The 24040-nt window shown below is 39.7% G+C and overlaps 1 protein-coding gene across 1 annotated transcript in view; it reads right to left on the bottom strand.

Annotated features, from left to right (window-relative positions):
* Positions 1–1755: 1755 nt before the first annotated feature.
* Positions 1756–24040, bottom strand: part of TrpA1 (Transient receptor potential cation channel A1) — a 139959-nt gene continuing 117674 nt past the window's right edge. Inside the window, exons 20-22 of the mRNA XM_068225998.1 lie at positions 19842–20001; positions 4071–4198; positions 1756–1911 (exon numbers count right to left, since the gene is read on the bottom strand). Of these exons, the coding sequence (XP_068082099.1) occupies positions 1756–1911; positions 4071–4198; positions 19842–20001 (444 nt within the window). The remainder of the gene's footprint in view (positions 1912–4070; positions 4199–19841; positions 20002–24040) is intronic.

Raw genomic sequence — 24040 nt, 5'->3', positions numbered from 1 at the left:
TTGCACTGAAGTCGCTTCAAGAACCTGGCAAATTTCACATACAATACATTCGTAGCTATGGAGGTAAACAATTTGAAAATACTGCCATTGACGAAAGTTGTGAAGGTTATAATTATTAATTTGGAACCGGAACTTATTTTATGGTACAATGTTTCTTGATATGTGTATACACAACATGGATTGTGGTTTCTTATATCATTTTACCTGTCTGTACCTTAAGTTTGTATCAGGCAATGATTGCAGTGTATTTCCCTGGGATTCATGGACCTCATTGCAAAAAAAAATCATTTCTATCAATGGGAATAACATCAAGAGTGCAAGTTAAAATTTAACTTTTCATTAGTGTTATCTGCTGGAAATTCGGGCCACAGCTGTCTTTCTAAAGGAAAAGTAATGTATTTTTCCACTGAAGTAGCATCATAGATTAAATATGAGGTGTAAAAAATCACATCATAAGAACTAAATTTCAGTAACAGTGATTAAATTATAATATTAATTCTCATTCCGGGTCAATTACTAACCATTCACCTATATTTAAGAAATACATTATGGAAAAGAATATAATGAAAATGTTATTAAACAAAATACAGTACAAGGAAAGTAATTACTATGGAATGAACTCTCAGACATATAGTGAGTGAACTAAATCTTGGAAGTATCGTGAGGTTTAAAAGGAAATTGCTACCAAAACTATTCCTCGTTTAATCCGTCGATGAATTCTGTCAATGTAACTTCAGACTTATTATGTTGGAAGACCTTCTTGCGAATACCAGACTTGGTATTTCCATTATATTGGTGTCTACATGGAAAATCACAGGTTTCTATCATTGCTATTCTCGTCTTTATATTTATGTTACTTTTAATTTATTTCACTTCTTTGTAATTAAACCAATATTTGAAAGCACTGTTTCATATAATTTCAGTTCTTCCTCAAGCTTGAAGTACTTGAGATATCTATTACTTACGGTACGTATGTTTATTAACACTATAATTATTTTAACGCTTCATTTCATGGAATATCTATGGTGTCATAGCTGCGTTTTGAGATATACTGTTAAGTTTCTCGTTTTATCCGGTAATACTTGATGCAACCTCTGCATGTGCAAGATAATAGTATTAATTTCAGTGATTTTGATTATATTGCATTGCTACGTCTCTTATGACATCAGAATTATGAAATAAATATTATCGAATAAAGGTTTTACCATATCAACTACACAATATCTGGAAGTAAGTTGCATTAATCCGACTTTATTTGTTTGACACGTCCTTTATCGATTGCAAAGTAAACTGAGGACAGATCAGCGTGTAAACACATATGTGAAATACAGAACCTGCTGCTCAAGAACTATTTATATATTAAATTTTCTCAGTTCCACTCTGACATCGCAATCGTATAATTTACTTTTGACTTATGATTTGAAAAGTAATTCGTGCTCAGTGGAAGGTATTGTCTATCCACTACTAGTTGTAATCTACCAGTATACGCCGTGGTGATTTTAAGGCTCATTACATATTAAAACACAGTTCAAGCCACATCACTTAACGAGAAATAAGACATCCATCAAACACGTAATAACATCTGAATAATTAAAAATCTCACATTCATATTTTAGCCCGTTACTATCCACTACACTCGCTTATTCGTTTACCATCAATGGGTATATATCATAAACTGTGACAATTCATCATACACGAAATTAATAAACTGCTTAGTAAATTACTCTCTACTTTACAGTTGTTTGCTTCTCAGATCTAAGTACTGTTACTCTTGGAGAAACTGAGGGCGGTTCTGAGCTTCTTGCGAACACGTGGTGATGTCCATTTATTAGCAATTCCCAAGAGTGGACGAAGTTCATTTGGAGAAACACCTTCATCCACGTCGTCTGCTTCTGTCTTGATTTCCATTTTCTACAAATAATAAATTATAATATTTAAATATCATTATTTATACTCTACACAAACATCATATTCATTACTATCATCGTCTTGTCACATCAGAGTAAAACTGTGTTTCATTTTTGAAACATTTTGGAAATTAATGAACAGAAAAGGGGAAACTAAGATATAATTGGACGAAATCTTCATAGGCAACATATTAAATTGCATGGGAAGATTCAGGCTAAGTAATCTTAAAGTGAAAACGAAGTCAGTTGAATTACCTATCAGCCAAATTATACATACATACATACATACATACATACATACATACATACATACATACATACATACATACATACATACATACATACATACATACATACATACATGCTGTACCAGAAACTTTATAAAACTTTATAGCTTAAGGAGCATGTTATGGGTACATAGAGTGAGAGATTTTGCTTTGAATGAAGTGCCGGCACTTGCATAAACTGTTTGTTAAAAGTCAAAAGTCAAATTCATGTCACCTCAGTACAGTAGGAGATGGGTTGAGCGTGACTTTTCTCCGACCTGCGGTTGGCGATGTATCCCTTTGCTCTGCTACTCCCCTCGTCCTCACCATGGATCAGCTCTCGGCACCATGGGACCAGGTACACTCCAACGAGGGAAGCTCTGGAAATTCCTGAAGTTCTAGAAATTCTTGTAAACCTTGAAGATCTTGAAGGTCTAGGAGTTAGGTTTGCCGAGATCACTCACTCGGAAGATAGCGTGAACGCACGCATTTAAGCCCTTGGACATACTGGACGTATTAGTATGAGGTTTAATTTCTGAACTCACTTTAATCATTCCCATGAAAGGATAAGAAAATAAATGCAAAGGTGCCGTGTCGAATGTTAATGAAATCGAAGACAAATGTTTCTTTAAGTCAAATTATCTGGTCATTTGAGAAAATAAGGATATTAACTTTCATTCCAACGAATGTCAATAGAATCGAACCCGCATTCTTCGTAACGTACGTGACAATTGGCACAAATAATGATATTGTTCACACGGAGCAAATAGTTCACTTAAGCTTTTAATTTTCGAAGAGTATAGCGCAAATATTTGTAGAGACCTACTGCTTTACTATTGGTTTGCGTGTCTTTACAAAGTTTATTCTACACTGCTACGACACTATGAATGGCAGTTATTTCACTTTCGTAGAAGAAGTTAAATGCTTTACATGTGAAATTTGTTCCGTTCGCACGCACTGTTATGTAGGCATATGGCAAGAAGTAGCACTGTTAGACTATTAATACAGGAATAAAATTAGTCCCGTTCACTCACTGTCACGTTCATGTTCTAACACGAAGAAAACACTGGTAAGACTTTATCATGATTTGATCGTGAAAATTTGTTCCGTTCACTGAGAGTCCTAGATTCATTTAAAGATACCGTGAAATTACATGTTAATTCACACGTAAAGTTTTAATCTTTCCTAACATTCCAGTTCCACTTGAGAAAATACAAATCATAATGCACTGTTCGAGATTCTAAGTTCGCTATCTACAGAAATATTTCAATCACTTTGAAATATTTAAAGTATCGCACTTCTCTATTTTACGACTAAGTCCGCAATTAATATTAAAATGTTTTAAAGTTCTTCTCACCGTAATTTGGCAGAGTTGAGACTGTAGATATCGGTTCCGTAATATCACGTCGTAGCACCAACTTCCATCAGCCAACCTTTCCGACTGTGTCGTGTCGAATTCTCGCTTCTCTTTTATATCAAAATCGCGGAGATTGAAGCTGTTTCATTTCTCTCAATATCTTCCTTAATCCGAGGTGGATTTTAATGAAACTTAGTGGTATTGGAGATGTTAAAATGGTTTGTACGGTGATATTATTATATTCGTATCCTAATTCATATACAAGTTGTTTGTGGTAGAAGGCTTGGAAGGTTCTGTGGATGACGCATCTTAGCCTTGGCGAGTTGTAGCTGGCTCCTACGCCACTCGCCACATGCCCGCTGTAGCCGGCTGCTCTGTTGGCGAGCGGCGCGTATTTTAAGTTTGGAATACTCCAACACTGATGCTTGACCAGCGTTTCTGGTACAATACATACATACATACATACATACATACATACATACATACATACATTCAAAATCAATTATTACATTCAATTAACAATATTATTCAAGTTATTACCTGTACAATCAATCGCAGCAACAGGTGTTGTGTCTCCAGTGCAGATGATATTTCCTTCAAGCGTCTCTTTTGTTTGCTAAGTTCTTCCGTTACAAAGTCTTCATTATTCTCAAATACCATTTCTAAACCTGCAAAAAGAATGAATTCTAATTTATTGAAGGTGTTGAGACTGATATGTCAAAAATAAAACTATTTTGACAGCATGTAATTTTGTGCTTCGGCATGGTTTCATATTTCACTGTCCATCAAGAAAAAGGAATTTGATTTTTAAAACTCCTAAAAAATTAAATCACGGTTTACATATAAACTACTACATGGATAATCGAGAAAATTCTCCCCGTAAGTACACTTAAACGTCCACAAATTGCTACCGTTATTTCTTCTGAATATGGAATGCACTCAAATACTAGAAAGTAAAGTGTTCTACTATCACTGTGCATGTAATGTATAAGGTTATTATGGGCAATGAAAGCGCTCTTTTATCAGTCAGTTGTGAATTCCTCACACACAGACTAAACACGAACTATCAATATGGGAGAGAAACTAGCATTAATTATTAGAAAATAGATACCTTTGGATTGTGACGGAAGTAATGCGTAGATAACATTCCATATAGTTACTCATGAATTGCCTAAGAATAATTATATGACTGGCACGCATGTAATTTCAAGCCTTAAAATTTTTGCGTCAATAAATACACTGCTCACAAAAAAGACGTATCACAACTTTGGTATGAACTAGCGTACACACATGCTGCTTCACATCCATGGTACTCTGCAGTGTTATTTCTATCCCATGGTGGCATTAATGTGGTGTAATATTGAAGCCAAGTACATAACCCTCCAGTCGTAGCAGTTATCTATGTGACCGCACCCCAAACAGGAGTGATTCGTGACGTGCGGCATGGTCCGTCAGTGCTGTGTGAGCTGTCGTATTGGTAAGCAGCACATGCAGGATAGAGCACAAGTGATTGGAAGGCATTTACCATCACAAAGGTCATGTTTGCAGTAACCTTCTTGCGGGAAGGTCGCACGCAGCGTTACGTGGCAGAGCGTCTCGGAGTGTCCCAATCGGTCATCTGCAGGTTGTGGTAGCGATATCAAGAGCTACAAAATGTCAAACGGTGACCTGATTCAGGGAGAAAACGGAACACAACGCCAGCTGAGGACCTCTTTCTTACTTTACAGGCCCTCAGAAGTCGCCGCAGTACAACCAGCAATCTATGAGGTGAGCTAATTAATTCACATTGGACTGTCACCAGTACACAGTCAGTTCGCAATAGACTAAGGAAAGGTAAGCTCAATTCCCGGAGACTGCTTAAAGTGGCCCGATTGACCCCTCTTCACCGAAGATGCCATCTGCAGTTAGCACAACAAAATGTCAACTGGCAGATCCGACACTGTACTCCAGTACTCTTTGCCGATGAATCCAGATTCCAGCTTTCTGGGTCAGATGGTCGTATTCGTGTCTGGCAATGTCAAGGAAAACGAAATTTGCCTTGCAATATGCAGGAAACAGTCACTTACAGTGGCAGATGGTTTGGGGAGGAAATTCTTTGAACCAGAAAAGTGATCTCGTAGTCATTCAAGGGCGATTGACAGCTGTGCGCTATATCGAAGGGGTTCTGGAGAACCATGCACTATCGATCGCAGACAATGTTGGGCAACATTTCACGTTATTGCATGAGGGAGCCACTGAAAATTCTGCTAGGGCCACCAGAGACTTCCTTTCAGCTGCTGGAATTCAAGTAATAGACTGGCCCACATGTAGCCCCGACCTTAATTGTACTGAGCATCTGTGGGATCAATTTGGTAGGCGTATCCAGAATCGCCCACAGCAACCCCGCACACTCCACGAGCTGACAGCACCATTATTTGAAGGTGGGGAGCCAACCCCAAGAGGCAATCCGGAAGTTTAACAGAAGCATATCACGTCGGTTTGCTGCTGTGCTACGAGCCGGAGCTGGAAACACAGAGCACTGTCAAGTATTAACTGTAAGTTTCAGTCTCTTTTTAGTTGCATTCAAGTGCAGCGACTTTCGGTTTTGTGTCACTGTGTCTGTTTGGGACAATCAATCGTAAACGTGTGTGTATTCTTTGTTCACTTTTGGTTTCTGCACAAATAAATAAACATGTTTTGGTTCTGTATAATCTACGTCTCCGAAATAAAGGAACACAAAATATTGCAGCCGACCAAAAGTTTGATATGTTTTCTTTTGTGAGCAGTATACCGGGTGGTACAGCTGCCCCTATTCACGCAGTTTTATGCAACCCGCAGATTATAGTCGAACCTAAAAGTATTGACCTTGACTACTCACTATAATGTCTGCTCTTACAACGCTTTCCATAATTCGTTTATTCGTGTCAAGCAAATCAGCATTAATGGTAAAATACCGATTGATGGTAAAGAATCGTGAAAATTATGTGTCGCAGAAACATCCTGTACAGAGAATATTATTGATGAATGACTAGAAGTAGCAGCAACACAACAGCGCTAAACAGCAACCCGTGATAGCTGAGCATGCTAAAACTTAGAGGAGAGTACCGGTGTTCGTTAGTAGGCGGTGCGAGTCCTGTGTACGACGAGTATTTTTATTGCGTTGTTGAGAGTCGTGTTGTTGACGACAAATCTAAATCATGATCAGTTCTCATATTGCAGGTACTCAGCTATGTTTGTTTTTTAAGGAGCTCTTAAAAGAGCTATTTGCAATAAGGTGAGATTGTACCGACAGCGGTGCAATGGGCTTATGCATGGCCATTCGATTAATGAAGCAAATGTTCAAAATGACCACCTGCTTCGTTAATGCACATCTGAGCACGGTGGAGGAGAGATATTCTTGCTTGCTGCAACATATGTGGTGGAATCTGCCTGCAGGCTTCCGTGATGAGCCGCCGTAAATGATTCGGGCTCTCAGGCTCCTGCTCATAGACTCTTTCCTTTAAATAACCCCAGAGGAAAAAGTCGAGTGGAGTAAGGTCAGGTGATCTAGCCGGCCATGTGACCGGACCCCCTCGTCCAATCCATCGTCCAGGATATGTCCTATGCAAGTGGTTCCGTACTGCCAACGACCAGTGTGGGGGAGCTCCATCCTGCTGGAACCACATCCGTAACCATGTCATAAAGGGCACATCCTCCAATAAGAGTGGGAGGTACTCACAAAGAAACTCTAGATAGCATCGTCCCGTGAGGTTTCCTTCGAAGAAATACGGTCCAGGTATCTTGTCACCTAGTATCCCGCACCACACGTTGACGCCCCATTGTACCTGAAATCGAGCTCCCCTGATCCAGTGAGTATTTTCAACGCTCCAGTAATGGAAGTTGTGACGATTAACAGTTCCGTTGTTGTGAAATCTGGATTCATCACTAAAGAGAATGTCCATTAATAAATTCGCATCAGCTTCAACTCTTTGTAATATCCATTGCGAAAATTCTATCCGTTTTGGAAAGTCATCTCCGTGAAGTTCCTGGTGCAGCTGTTGATGGAAAGGGTGGAATTTATGGCGGTGCAATATTCGCAGTACAGATACATGACTGATGTTCAGTTCATTTCCTATGGCCCGTGAGCTTGTGTGCGGGTTGTATGCAATTGCATTTTGAACAGCTTCGTCGTTATTTCCAGACGTCACTGGAGCATCCCGAACGGGGGGTAATGAAAGAAATGACCCCGTTGCACGCAACCGTCTTTCAACACGTCGAAATGTATCTGCAGTTGGCAGCCTTCGTCCAGGAAATCGTTCTTGATACAAGCGTCTGGCTTCCCGTGCATTTTGCCTTGCTTCTCCATAAAGTAGTACCATATTCACATAATCATCCCGTGAATACATAATGTTTGCTTTCGTGCTAACCGTACAGTACGTGCTCACACGTTGCTGCTAGGATTACGATATGCTGTTTCATGTGCCCTACGTATGAAGTGTAGACCGCTGTTAGTTGGTCTTCGAGTCGAACGTGCGCAGTTGGTTGGTTGAATGGGTGGGTCAGAATGTTGACAACACGTGCACTGCGCTTCATTCCCTGTAGTCGTTTGCCATATGGAAGTCGCATGTTATTATTCCTTTCGTATGTATGCTTTCAGTCTGCCTCTGTGGTGTAGTGGTTAGCGTGATTAGCTGCCAACCCCGGAGGTCCGGGTTCGATTCCCGGCTCTGCCACGACATTTGGTAAGTGGTACGAGGGCTGGAACGGGGTCCACTCAGCCTCGGGAGGTCAACTGAGTAGAGGTGGGTTCGATTCCCACCTCAGCCATCCTCGAATTGGTTTTCCGTGGTTTCCCACTTCACCTCCAGGCGAATGCCGGGATGGTACCTAACTTAAGGCCACGGCCGCTTCCTTCCCTCATCCTTGCCTATCCCTTCCAATCTTCCCATCCGCCTACAAGGCCCCTGTTCACCAGAGCAGGTGAGGCCGCCTGGGCGAGGTACTGGTCATACCCCCCAGTTGTATCCCCCGACCAAGAGTCTGAAGCTCCAGGACACTGCCCTTGAGGCGGTAGAGGTGGGATCCCTCGCTGAGTCCGAGGGAAAAGCCGAACCTGGAGGGTAAACAGATGATGATGATGATGATGATGTATGCTTTCTTTGTAAAGGTGGCAAATTACTTTTGAGACTTAAGAACGTTAAATATTTATTACGAATGGCCTTACAGGTATAATATAAAAATAAAATTGAAAAGCTCGTAACTAGATTTGAACTCTAAATGCCTGCTAACATATCGTATGCTCGCTGCGACTGGTGCCATGTAGCCACTGCAGGCGACAAAGAATTGGTCTCGTAGCTCTGTACTAATGGAATTACCTAGGCTATCGCTTCGATACTGATCGTTGATGTTAAAAGTTCTGATCTCGAATGTGCAAACACGACAGTGAACTAAAGAATCGCGTCTCTCTTACGCCCAGATAGTTGCAACCATTTCCTACGCGTTACTTGGTTGAATGAGTCCAGCGTTATGTTTCATGTGGTATTCACAATCGGTGCGTATGTGGCGATATTTATGATACCTGTTTATTATAACTTCCGTATAAGAATATCGGAGACTTCAGAAAGGTCTTCGTAAACGATGCCTAGGCGAATACGAAATGACATTAAAAAATGCATGACTCAAGAATGGTTGGAACCCTTCCTGCTTCAAGTAACCTATCGAGGTACGTCTTCAATACGTAATTCCGCGCAGCTATTTGCAACGTACAAGCTTCATCCTTGTAACTCTGTATTCACGAGGAGAGCGGAAGTTCCCGCTTCGACAAGTTACTGATGAGTTACAGCCTTATGGTCCCGTTTTATGCCTTTTTTGATCGCTCTAACGGTAGTAATTACATGGCGTAAGCTATCACATCTGCTGTAGAGAATTTGCGTGCCACAGATTATAAACTACAGTGCAAAACACGTTTCTATCAATTTCGATGTGATGAGACTGTACAAAATGGTGGTGCATTGACATGTCTGTAATTGGTCTTACCCTATCACGTTTTCTATGATACCACGACCGCCCTTTCTATCAAAAGAAAATGGCCTCTTGGACCAATCAGGTGCGCAATTCTCTACCGACAGCTATAGGCGTGTTTATGGTTTGTACAGTATAGTAACATTGCGTAAAAATTAGTAGAGTATTGGACACCGCTCTACATAAAATGGTACAGTGTTTTTGAGATGGACATCACTTACTGCCTCTTGTACCATTTTTCCATTGTTCGGAGAAGTCTACATCGGGTTAACTGCACATAACATTGCTGTAAGGTGTTGCGCAAGATGGGACTAAGAGGCATTTACGTCCTAGCTGGTTGCATATATTCGGGAAAAAATAGGGGTAGCTGTACCACCCGGTATACTGTACATAATAAGAGTTTTGTCTGTGTTAGGCTCAGAATTTAAAATGTGGTATTTCTATGTCGATCGCGTCCAGAGTAAGAGGGAAATGCAATTCTTAATCTTCCGTCTGTCTGTCTGTCTGTCTGTCTGTCTGTCTGTCTGTCTGTCTGTCTGTCTGTCTGCCTGTCTCTAACTACGTTCATCACGAGAGCATGAATGAACAGAATTTAATGAAAATTGGCATGAAAATTTGGGAAAATGGCACTACAGCCTAGGCCAGGGATGGCTAACTTATGCGAACACGATTTTCGTGGCACACCACGTGCACATATTAACGTTTTTATGAACGTCTTGTACTATAGACTATACACATTTCATGCATCGTATAGTTATAGTGTTTCAGGTTTAAGAAATAAATACCGAAAATCTAAATTCTAGTTGCATTTGGACATGCATTATGGCAACACTGCAACACTGATATGTCCGAAAGTCAAGTGAGATAATGTCACATGTTGCCCACGCGCCATTCGCTCACCTACATCAGTCAATTAGCGAAGTTTGGCTTGTGTGTGGTTGCCAGCGTCGCGTAATTCTTACTGTGTAACTGTTTATTGTTTCGAATTTTGTAAGACAAATAGTTGCCAAGAGATTATCCCAATTTCGAAATTTGGAGAATTTGTCGCACTTCATTTCTAAACCTCATATTGCACAAATGAGTGATATTAAGGTCCATTTTTGAGTGGTTGGATACTGACAGTTTAGAAATGGAGTTGACTGAATTTCAAGAAAGCAATACAACGGTGAACTAATTCCTACAAATTGGTGAAGAGTTGCTGAAAATCGAGTGTGCTCTTGATGGTGAATACTGTTTCCAAGAGCCGGAATACTTAATACTTGAACACTGAAACAGCCTCCTACAAAGGTTTCGGCCATGAAGAAACTTGCTACAGCGCTACATACTTTGTTTGGGTCATCGTACGCTTGCGAGCAGCTATTTTATGCAATGAACGTTGTGAAGTTAACAGTTAGAAATCATCTTGGTTCAGACCTAAGTGTTTCTTGTGTGCTATTGAAGACATCAAGATTTGAACCTAACATAAATGATATGGCTACTAAGATTCAGCAACGAATTTCTCACTAAAGTTGAGATCGACACTTCACTTAAGGTCCTTTGGCAATATTGGTATTTTTGATTTCTATATCCAATAATACTCAATGACGAGGTGTGTTACAATGGGCGCTTGTTATATTTAAACAAAAATAATTTAAGGAATTCTTAGAATTGACATGTTGGAAAATGTATTTTTGCGGTATTTACAAAATCCGACTACCGGTACGGAACATGTAATCTTCCTTTTCCCACACCTGTACGGTCGTGGGTGCGAACTGCGTCGCAGATGTGTATTTGGCGGTGTTTTACGGCCGGATGCCCTTCCTGATACCAACCCTACATGGAGGGATGTAATCACTATTGCGTGTTTCTGTAATGATTGATAGTGCAGTGTGTTGTCTGAATTTGAAGAGGAAAGTGTTGGGACAATCACAAACACCCAGTACCCAGGTCGGAAGAATTAATCAGAAGCGACTAAAATCCCCGACCTGACCGGGAATCGAAACCGGGGCCCTCTGAACCGAAGGCCAGTATGCTCTCCATTCAGCTAACGAGTCGGACGGTAAGAAACATGCAATAATATGTATTATTTTACAATATATTTGTAATAACATATTATGAAACATAACTTCGAAAAGGGGTGAAAGTCGCGGCGGGATGGGGGGGGGGGGGGTGTTGGTGGCTGGTCGTAGCCATTCCAAATGAAAATAACAAGTGGCACAGTAGACAGTTGAAAATAATAAACCGGACTTAAAATGCCACACTAGTTGGAAAAGGTTCGCCATCCCTGGCCTAGGCTATTATAATTAAATTCATACGGGGTGAAACGATAGTTTAGGGGAAGTCCTAAAATGTAATTCCCAAATATATGTGGTGTTATTGGTCCTGTCTATAAACACTACATAACAGAAGTTATAGATAATACAATTGACTATCCCTTAACCTCGTACAGTTTTACCGTACCGGCTATGATAAGCCCGGTCTAGAAAGCCAAGAATAAAGGTCGAGAGGATTCGTCGTTCTGACAACACAACAGCTCTTAAACTGCAGGCCTTCGCGCTGAGCATCGGTCGCTTGGTAGGCCAAGGCCCTGTGGAGCTGTTGCGCTATGGGTTTGGTTTAGCTTGGCTATGATACGAGAGGTATTCATATACTTAGATTTTTGTTGTTTAGTCGGTATCAACGCCGAGCCACGTGAAAATGGCTGAACAGAATATAATGAAAATCGGCAGATAAGGACGGGAAATAAGGCAACGTAGTCTAGGATATAAATAATTTTATTTAAGCCTTAAAATGTCAAATATCGATGTTATAATTGGTCCTATAAATACTAAATAAGAAGAAAATTAGAGAATACAGTTTCCCGATCGTTTATGTCTTATACGGTTTTACCTTACAACCAATGAAGCAGAGATAGTGTTAATTTAGACATTTCTTTCTTATTCCACGTCAACAACTAACATTGCTAACATGGAAATGTTGTTCCGTCGTGTTAACTGATTATGGTGATATTTTTGTCATGATTGTCGTAAGGTGAAAAATCGCGGCCCATTAGTGCATGTCGGCAAGGAAAATAGTAAAGATAACTATCGAAATGAGAAAAAGTTGTGAAGGAAAGTCATGAAAGGGGAAGTAAGATTCCTTCACATTGGATGACCTAATATCCCAGTCGGAAGAAAACTAGAAGTGAAGGTCTACAACATCGAAATCCCATAAAACTGATCAACAATAACATACGTTGACTATTGTTTGCAGTAATGTGCTTTATCTCCCCTGATGCCACTGATCTCCGATAGATGGGATGACTGTTGCGTGGCAAGTAGAACAGGGAATCAGGAAGTTTCCTTTTTTAGCATGCCATTCCACTGATTCATGCATGTTCTGTTAACTACTGGTAGATGAAATGACGCATGGCTTTTAGTGCCGAGAGTGTCCGAGGACAAGTTCGGCGCGCCAGATGCAGGTCTTTTGATTTGACACCTGTAGGCGACCTGCGCGTCGTGATGAGGATGAAAAGATAATGAAGACGACACGTACACCCAGCCCCCGTGCCAGCGAATTAAGGTTAAAATTCCCGACCGTGCCGGGAATCGAACCCGGGACCCCTGTGACCAAAGGCCAGCACGCTAACCACTTAGCCATGGAGCCGGACATTGGTAGATGACACAGCTATTCGATCTCTGGTATGAGGCTCTGATAGGAATGGTTAGTGTGCAAACATAACGGAAATGGGAAATCAAGGTTCAATGGTATCTGTGACAGGGTCATTTCTACTCTGGAACATGGTATTGTTTATCGCCAGCGTAGTAAGTACTTTTGGTGAAATGTGAGAAAATTTGCCGTTTTTCATTTGTTCGAGCATTTTATATGATAGCATTGCTTTTAAACGTGACATTCCAGTCCGGTCTGTTGATATTGTATTCTGACTATAATAATGACGTCATTGCAATCACCTATATCGAGTTCACTTTATTATTTGTCTGTGTCTGTCACAGCATCATGGGAAAAACAATGGCTGTATTGTAATGAAACCTGGTATTTCATTTTAGAGTAAGGTCGATTCTGATCTTAGCTATAAATTTTTCATAACTTTTCAGGAGGATGGGGTGCTCCAGAAGGGGCAAAGTATAAAAATCGATGTATCACTGTTACGGTCGGTTAATAAGCTAGTTTTCAGGTTCTATCCCTTTCTCCGTTACAGCAAAATGTAAATGAAATGTCAGTGGCCGTTGTGTGAAAGATTAAGTCCAAGTGCCGGTAACTAACTTTATTGACTGTAAAGAGAGTTGCTATGGAGATATTTCCGGCAACGTTTTAAAGACTTTGTAAATACAACTATCATTATATTTTTTTAATTAACCCGGTACTTGGCTTTCTTCTATTCCGACAGGAAGAGATCAAATAAAGATCATCAATAATACAAAATAGTATGAAACGAAACTGCATAGGGCACAGAGATCAAGGAAGCGAGTATGTTGCGACAAGCCGCTGATAGGAAAAGGCATGCTCACTTATGTGCCTCAGAATCTGGGGGACAACATGAGGCGTTGACAAAAATATAATCATGCATATGCTAAGTAACTGTTACGTCAACGCCGGGTACTTCAGCTAGTCCTTTACGTATTTACAAGTATTTAAAGTTAGATAATGCTAGGCATTTAATATTTATTTGAGAAGTATCAATTTTAAGAGGGACCCGCAAGTCACAAGGACGCCCAAGGAACGAACACACTTACACAGGAGCAAATCGATTGATAACAGTCTGTCGCATTTAAGAGGTCTTAAATTTTATCCAGCTGGTTCAGGATTGATTTCAGCACACTTGGCACATGATTAAATGCGTTAACCATCCAGGCATAATCGCGAAAGCCCAAGCGCACAAATAAGGTAGAATGACAGCCAGTAATCACACGCACACACGATGGAAAGGAAATTCCATAGTTTATTATGGACCCTATCGACTTCCCTGAAAGAAGGCTAGCAAATGAGTTATTTTCCCACAAAATGCTGAGAAGCTGGTCAGCCCTCAAATCCCAGAAGCAGTATTTATGCTCTTGTCATTCACATCTGAATGTATTAGTTTCCTGGGCAATTTCGGTACTCATTCGAAAAAATAAAACGATTGCACACGAAAATCATAATTTGAATAATATACTTCACCCATATGCCGAATATGTGTAGGGTGCAATACATTGTTTTGTTAATTCTTCGGTATAGGTCAACTGCTGTCATTTTTCAAGGGATTGTCAGAGAATATAATCGTCTATTTCATCATGATCATCTGTAATGAATTAAAATCATGAACTATAAACTTTCATATTTCAGAACTAATAGGTGACAGGCAATACGGATTATATTTCTGGGAACTAACTTCTACTATAAAGCGTAATTTGTATTTGTTTTCTTTCTTCGGCTTACGCAATATACTCTCCGTCTCAATCCCCACTTATCCACGAAAATACACAGCCTAGCTTCTTCAAGTTAGTTCGTGTGTTGGCCCTTGATGCCCCTAGCTGGATATGAAATAATCTAGTTCAGTGTCCCTCATCATTTATGTGTTAAAATTATTTAATAACTTGTTCCTACATATCTGTTCCATATCTTACATATGTAACAGATATAGGCCTACATACATGGATCGTCAATATAGACTGTTCTGCGTTTTAAAGTTTAGCCTGCCAGTCTCTGTGAATGTACTAAATGCCGCCACAGTCCTATATTCATAGAAAGCTCTGTGGCCTCGTTTAGTTCTATACCCCTTTTATTTAAAACATTTGAAACTGTGCCACACCATCATCGACTTACCATCCATGGCTGAGTCCATTATTCTCATAGGTAATCTATATTCTTCCATTCGCCTTGCATTAACCCATCACCGGGGCCGGTTAATGAGTTCATTAAACGAGTTCATTCAAGCCTTTATCTTCTCATTCTGAGTACCCTTCTCCAATTTTTTCACATAATTATAACACCGATAATTCTTGCAACTTTAAAATCAGTTACGTCTGACTCATGAACAGGATATTTTGAGTAGCTGACTCCTTTCTTACGGAATACTGTTGATCGCAACTGCAAGCTCACGGCATTAGTTTTACAGCACCATGACACAATCTCACTTACTATACTACCATCCTCGGAGATTAAGTATCGTAAATACTTGTCCCAGTTTTGTATTCCCAACCTGACATTCAATTGTCTTTTCATTTTTTCCTCCTGACATCACTTTACGCTTGAAAAGGCTAGTTAGCATATCATACTCAAGGCACCTACTTCCCAGCTCCAATAATTATATTGCAGGCATTCAGCACAGCCTGCCATTAAGACCAAGTCGTCGGCATAAGGCAAACTACTTACTACATTCGCGCCTAACTGAATCGCTCTCCTCCACTTTATACCTTTCAGTAGACGATCCATGTATGAACAATAAAGGTGAACAATTACAGCATTGTCTAACACCTGTAAGGAACTTCAACCAATAAATCATTCTAACATTAATTTTTATTGCAGCCCTATTTTCAACATAAGTGCCTTCGAATGCTTTCTATTATTTACCCTTAGTCCCATAATCCCCCAGTATGCTCATCAATTATCTACCGCATACTAAAGATCAGATCCTGACAGCCCGTCACTGGCCTGAAACAACACTGCTTTTCATCCAACTTACTCTCAGCCACTGATTGCATCCTCTCTTCCAAAATTCCAGTGAACACATTGCCTGATATACTGATCAATGAAATGTTTTGATGGTTGTTGTAATCCGTCTGTTCCCTTGCTAATACACAGTTGCAATTATTGCTTGCGTCCAATCAAAATTTACCTTACTAACATTCCATGCTAACATTATTACTCCCTTAAGGCATTTCATACCTACCTTCCCACTATATTTCAACAGTTCAGATTTAATTTTATCTATTCCTGCTGTTTTTAACAGTTGAGTCTCTTTACAATCCTTTCCACTTCCTAAAGCGTAATTTCACTAACGTAATTATCTTCTCCCCTACGAGTTCTATTGTTCGTCAAGTCAACAAAAATATTTCCTGTCTGAGAATAAAGTTCTAAGTATTCCTGCCACTTGTTCAGTGAATCCGCGGGATCTATTATCAGTTCAACTGATTTACCAGAAACAATACTCATTTTCATTTTCTCTGCATTTCTATGATTCATTATTACTGTCCAGAAAGGATTCTTTGCCGCTTGACTGGGCCTTTCCAGCGTATTACTGAAATCTTCCCACAACCTCTTGCATTCAGTAATTACATGTTTCGCTCTGTTTCTTTCATCTACGTAAAATTTTCTGCCTGCATCACTCCACTTTTGGATAAATTTCTTGTAAACATTCTTTTTTACATTTACAAACTGTCTTCACTTCATCATTCCACCAAGATGTTCGTTCTTCTTCCCACCTTTACGCGCAGTAGTTCCTGGACATCCCCTTGGTGTTTCTGATACAGCATCACTGTATGCAACCCATTTTATTTCTGTATCCTGAACCTGCTTACTGTCTGTTCTTTGAAACCTTTCACTAATCATATGGATGTACTTCTGCCTAATGTCCTCGTCCTGGAGATTTTGAACAATTATTCGTCCGTAGACAGATTTCACTCATTTCACTTTCTCTATCCTAGGCCTAGAGGTACATAGTTCACTAGAGATCATATAGTGGTATGTATCATCAAACAATCCTCGTAATACCCGCACATTACTAACAGATTTTCTTAATTCAAAATCTGTTATGCCATAGTATAATACAGACTCGGTTCCCATACCCTGCTAAATGTAGCGGCGAATAGCCTCATGATTGAAGAACGAATTCTCATGTGTGAATCCTATACTACCACAGAATTCCAGTAAACGGTCGCCATTATTTTTAGCTTCTACATCATCTCCACATTTATCAATCACCTTCTCGTATCCTTCAGTTCTATTTCCAGCTCTAGAACTGAAATCGCCTATTAGTACTACCTTATCCCTGCTGTTGACCCTGACTACGATGACACTCAGTGCTTCATAAAACTTGTTAAACTCATCCTCATCAGCACCCTTCACAAATTGAGTATACTGAGATAATTCTTGTCCATATTCTTTCAGTTAATCAAATATCAAGCTACCCAAATAATTCGCTCCATTACGCACCTAACATATACTTTGTGTGTGCAATAGTAGTCCTAATAATCAGTCCTACACTACGCTGTGCCATTCCCTTATTAACACGAGTTCAGGTAACTTTATAATCTCGTCATAATCTCACCTTACTCCAATATCATAACATCTTAACTCATCCAGATTCATCACCTTTGCTGAATCTATCAGTTCCACTTTCTTTCCTCCACAAGCCTCGTTAATACTGATAGATCCCATCGAATACTATTCCGTTCGCCAAGCTGTTTCCAAGTAGACCCTAACCTTTCAAATCGAAGTGAGACACCGTTACTCCCATATGTCTGAGGCTTGCTTAAAACGTTCTAAGCTCGGTAGATACTACGGAGCAGGAAGCTATCTTACACACAGTCCCAATGAGAATCTCCCCTCTAACTGGTTAGGGTCCACCGGTGGATTGTGTAGTCGTAACTGCCTGAGCACAATGAGGTCTATGACTCGGAATATGTCCGAGATGCCCACATCTATTGTATAGCAACTGGTATCTCCACGCTCATGACCACTTACTCGGCTACTAAGCCGTTGCCCGTGGTTCACAACCTAGAATTTGAAGATAGTATCTCGCATCACAAACCATTCATCTGCATAAAATTTGAAGAGATATGATTTGCTGAATCAAGAACAGAAAAGTTGTAGCGATGTTGGAGAAAGATCAATTTGGCTTCCGGATAAATGTATTAACACACGAAGCAAAACTGACTACATCTGATCTGAAGCACAATAAGGTATAATATTAGGCAGCCAGCCTCCTAATTTTGTAAGGTGATATGGAAAGGATGTAAAATATTGACGGGAAGTTGTGGGAAGGAGAAGGGGAATCACAGTTCAGGGAAAGGAAATTAAAACTGAGATTTTTCTGATGATATTGTTATTTTGTCTGAGTCTGCAGAGGACTTGAAGATCTTGTTGAATGGTTTGGACAAGGTGAAAAGAAATTTGTTATACCACGGTTATGCTATAGAGCTATGAAGTTGCATGATAGAAGGCAGAAACACGTCCGATCGTACTATTGTAAATGAGACATCTGCACGCAAAAGCTCGCCTGTGCTTTTCTATGAGTGGAAAAGATAAGGTAAGATAAGGAAAGGTCAGCTATGATTAACAGGGACTACCGTAAAGTGTAAATAACTACAGTATCTGAACTCTAGGAAAGCCTGTTAGATCAATTATAACATTGTGACCAAAATGAATCTGGGAAGGTGGAAAATACTAAGAATAAACGATAGAAAGTGGATATCAAAAATAAGAAAAATTGGGAATGACGAATAAAAGTTAGTTTAATGTATAGTGTAAAGCTGTCTGAGAGAACGCAGAAGCACGTCTGATCTTATTGCTGTAAATGAGGCAGCAGCAAGCAGAAGAACATCTCATCGCATTACTGTAAATGATACAACTGACAGTGAGCAAAGCAAATATTTCTGCATGTCTTACGCAAACTGCATCAGCGAAAGAAATAAAATTCAGGAAACTCAATCGCCAAAAGTTACCAGTGCTTCGCCCAGAGTGCGGCATGGGCTCATCAGTTGGATACCGCACCTTTTCCAAGACACTGGCCGGCTAGCACGCCGGTAGCGACACCACTGCAAGCCATACATGTGATAAGCACAATGCAGTGCCGACGTACTAGGGGAGAATTGCATCTCCGCTTGCTGTATTGCCCTCCCGGGCTAGCATGACCAAAATATGGCTTCCGATTGAGATAGCTAGAAATAAAATTCAGGAAACTCAATGCCGCACTCTGCGCGAAACACTGGTAACTTTTGACGATTGAGTTTCCTGAATTTTATTTCTAGCTATCTCAATTGGAAGCCATATTTTGGTCATGCCCAAGCGAAAGTTGTTCGTGAGTCTCTTAACATCTGCTTTCCAGTACATTGACTGTAGAGCGGTGGCAATGTGGTACCAATATCTCGAAAACGGTTTTCTTACGGCCTTAAAACGTGGTTGCCACCTCTCCCCTTGCGGCCGCCCGTGACTGGTTATTCTTGTGTGAATATTTAATTTTTCAGAAAGTGTGGTCGTATGGTTATGGCTTGAGTTAACTTGTCATGTGAAACAATTTACCCATTTGTTATGTTGAGTAATGTAACAGTCATTTCACTTAGGCAATCCATTAAGAAACCACAAGAAACGGCGCAGTTGGAGATTAATACACGAGAAAATTCTTCACTTCAATTTCTTACTCTCTAAATAAATTACCTTCTTCTGAAAATGGATTGCAGAACCATTTGCGTAAAACGGCATCAAAAAATCCGAGCTTTCCTTTGTTATCATTGGGATATTCTATCCACTCCATTTTATCCACCTTTTCTAGGAGAAATCGTGGCAACTTTCTCTCTAGTTCCGTGTGAAGGACAACCTGGAAACAGAAAGCATACAACTATGATTATATAAAATTCTCTCAAATGCAGGAGAAAGAATTTTCCTTTGTTACTTTCGTTAAGATAACAATGACTTAGGTAGGCGAATAAACATGTACTACATTTATACAAATATGGCTACCGCAAAATCAGAATTAAAAGACATTCACCCCAGTAACATGACCTGAAGAGGATACTTCCGAAAACTTTCCCTTGAATTAAAACCTGTTTTCTGGACTTAACCATATTCCTGCGGGCATCAGCGATAAGTACCCGAAGGTCTTGCTTAAATGCATATGGAGAGAATTTAAATGATAGACCTCTCCCTTAATTTCAATTATTGTCAATTTATAATCATCGTAGTTTGGATTACAACTGTTCATCTATAATTTCTGGGAAACATTCTGTCACGTAACCTAATACACTCTTGGTTTGTAACGAACGAGATGTCCTTTAATCGGAATTTAACGTAACTAGGAATTTATTCTTGTATAAATCATACAAACAAACGTACATAAATGCATACATCTTGTTTTAATTTTTAAATAATTATGCCTTTGCTATTCATTCTCCTTATATTGAGATCATTAATAAACAAGCCTAAAACACACATCCCTGATCTATCTCTTCTTCTCTTACCATCTATTGCCATGGTCTTAAAACACATGGGTACCTTACTCTGATATATTTGTCTCACACGACCCAACAAATGAAACCCGATGGTAGGTACAGTGTCGCCTATATTGTTCATACTTCACTTACCATTCACATTTTCATTAAGAACATTTTCGTTTTGTTGACAAGACCAGTTATCATTTTCTACATTTTTATGCCCTCCTAGAGAATATACATAAGAAATTTCGAGGCTACTATTCTTTAAATGCTTTACAGCAAAGTTGACCTGGAAAATAGTAATGCAAGGACACTTTGGCTCGGGAATCCAATTCCCCGTTAGAATGCACGATAGCAATGAAAACAACTGCAAGCTTACTGCGCTATCTCCACTACTTCATAATTCAATACCCTACAGTACTGAACAATACAGGTGGAACGTAGATCCTTAACACTTGCCGTTGTTCTCCTGCTTTAATTACGTACATCCAACCTGGTATTTAATTTTTTGGGCTTTTTCCAAACTGGTACCACATTCTTCAAAACATGGATATGAATACTAATGGACTGCATTTTTCAAAACCAAAATGTAATTGCACTGTCTGTCAATACCACCCAGTCATTCACAAAGTCAAAATGTTTAATGTACGCGGGTGAAGAATTACAAATTAACTGAATTCTACCTCGATCGAAGGACTCATCCTGGTATCGACCCTTTCTGTGCCTTTATTGTCATATGTGCCTTTTGCTGACTATGAGATTTTACTGAGTGGAGGTGACAGAACAATAAAAGCGAACACGTTTTACTTAAACTCACGGCGCGGCGTCAAAGTTCACGGACGAGTACGTTGACCAATCGGTCACCACTCCATTTGCCTGCGGTGTAACTCTCCAAGTGTATATGCGTTGCATTGGAATCGGGGATTCATCAAATATTTGGAAATTATTACGTTCCGGATCCACGAAATATTTAATGGACCAGATTATGCCTCACAATCAACCTAGGAATCGAGTAAAGCAATTCACGATATTCAAGATATTTTTATGATAAGAAGACGTAAGTACTTGAATTAAGAAATGTGAGCTCATTCTGTAGACAAATGAGCATGGAATTATTTAATGATAGTGAAATAAGACATTAATACCTAGTCATGATTTACGAAGAAAAGTATAAATTCGTCATAGTGTATGTCCAGAATATTGGCATGAAATGAACATAATACAGGTTCGAAGTACTAGAAACAACAATGAGGCCATACGTTGCGTCGAACCGATTTCAGCGAGATTCAGTGTATCTGTTGGGGGAAACTCAACGGTAACTAGTGTAAAAGGGTTAAGGTCAATACGGTACGGTTTCGCTTTCGAAACAAATTGAGGTAAAATATAATTCGTATGAGCGGAGTTGAACAATCAAAAATAGTGCTCTTCCTGGATAAATAAGACTGTGACGTGTTCGTGGACTTTCACATACCAATTCTAAATTAGGAGGTTGAAGTAATGTTTGTTTTGACGACAAAGTGCTCTTTCACAATTATAATGATACTTGCCATTACAAAAAGAAGTTAATTCTGAACCCATAACCTTTAATGCTGACTGAGAGAGGGCGCTAATACTGTGAGGCTGGGGAGCTCAACGGAGACACGTTGATGGCCTTGCCTTGTGTCCATTTCTCAGATCCACGCAGAACTTCGGTAGGTATTATCCTTCTCCCAATTAAAACCCATACGAAACATAAGAAGCAGGGGAATTACTAGGATTGAAGAGGATATTTTTCCAAGAGCACCAGTAACATTTCACGCCCCAAACTTGAGAGGAAGGAGGATTTGTGGAAATGCGCGCCAAGTCAATCAGGTGCATGACATCACCGTAGACAGAAAATAGTCAACCAACACCGTGCAGTTTACATGTCAAAATTAGGCATCCAAAATGCTTCAGTTATAGATTCGTGATGGCCAGATTTCTCCACGAAAGTTGCATATAATTATAATGTGAAAATTTCCAAGTGAAGAAACTCCCCTGTTGTCAATGTTACATAGACAGACAATCCTGGAGTGGGTAGTCGAACCCATAAAACTAGGGAGGCTGTGTTGATTTTCATGATAATTCCAATAGATTTCCAACGTGAAGCCATGCATCTTAGGGCAGGTTTAAAAATGGCCGGTTTTTCAGCCAGAGTCCGAGGGAGACTTGTATTTTGAACGAAGTCAACAGTAAAGGACATAGCCCAAAAAAAGTCTTAGACTTTGAAATTAAAATGTAGGACTTAAATTATTCGGAGTTACAAATGATACAAGTGTGCACTTAAGATATTAGCAGTTTCAGTTACGAACTTATCCTAAATCTTTGGTTAGTAGATTTCATTTTCCTACTCTATGAGTAGATGCATGAGACTTTGACTTTGCTACATTTAATTTCAAATTACTCAACGCATCATCTTAGATATATGTATGACTGTTGAAATATTATTCGCTGCTGGTAACAAAATATTTTCTTTCATTTAACGGCCTAACCCTTGCAGTGGGGAGTTGGCGTAAAAAATACTCTCAACAGGTGGCCATTTATGCAAGCAGAGCAGAACATACCATGTATCCTGTACGAATGCATGTAATACGCGTACGGGTCTGATCATATTTCGGTGTAACGAGTGCGTATACAAGATACTGTAGAAGGATATCTCACGCGAATCTTATTCTTTATATGCAATTAATTTCACGCTGTGAAAAGACTGACAAAATAAGAGAATACTAAAACGAAAGCATTCATGGAAGAGCGAGTATTATATGAAAGTCATGTATGTAATTATGGTGTTCTAAAATGAAGAAGATCGGCAGAGAATCATGATGCAGGGAGGAATCTCAACACTAAGTCTGTGACTTGTGATTACCGGTATGTTGTGTGTGCTTAAACTATATCATTGTTCAATTTGTGTGTGTGTGGTATATTAACCATGTTTTTAATAGTGTAAATATGTGTAATTTCTAATGTTTAAGTTGTTCACGATTTGCTTTACGTCGCACCGACATAGATAAGTGTTATGGCAACGATGGGATAGGAAAGGCCTAGGAGTGTGGAGGAAGCGGCCATGGCCTTAATTAAGGTAGAACCCCAGCATTTGCCTGGTGTGGAAATGAGAAACAACGGAAAACCATCTTCAGGGTTGCTGATAGTGAGGTTCGAACCCATTATCTCCCGGATGCAAGCTCACAGCTGCGCGCCCTGAACCGTGGCGTTTAATTTACGTGTGTGTAAACTATCGCAGGGATAGCTACACCCGAGTGTTTACAGTAGATAGTGCCAATGTGTTTGTGGAGAGAAATCGGATTGCTATGTCCATGACAATACGTTGGAGTGTTCCTTTCATTTATTTTCATAACCAAGGCACGAGTGGAAACTCTGACATCATTGTTGTGTTCCAGGGGTCTTAGT

This window comes from Anabrus simplex, chromosome 2, assembly GCF_040414725.1.
Source record: "Anabrus simplex isolate iqAnaSimp1 chromosome 2, ASM4041472v1, whole genome shotgun sequence".
Taxonomy (NCBI): Eukaryota; Metazoa; Arthropoda; class Insecta; order Orthoptera; family Tettigoniidae; genus Anabrus; species Anabrus simplex.
This window is presented reverse-complemented; position numbering and strand designations above follow the sequence as displayed.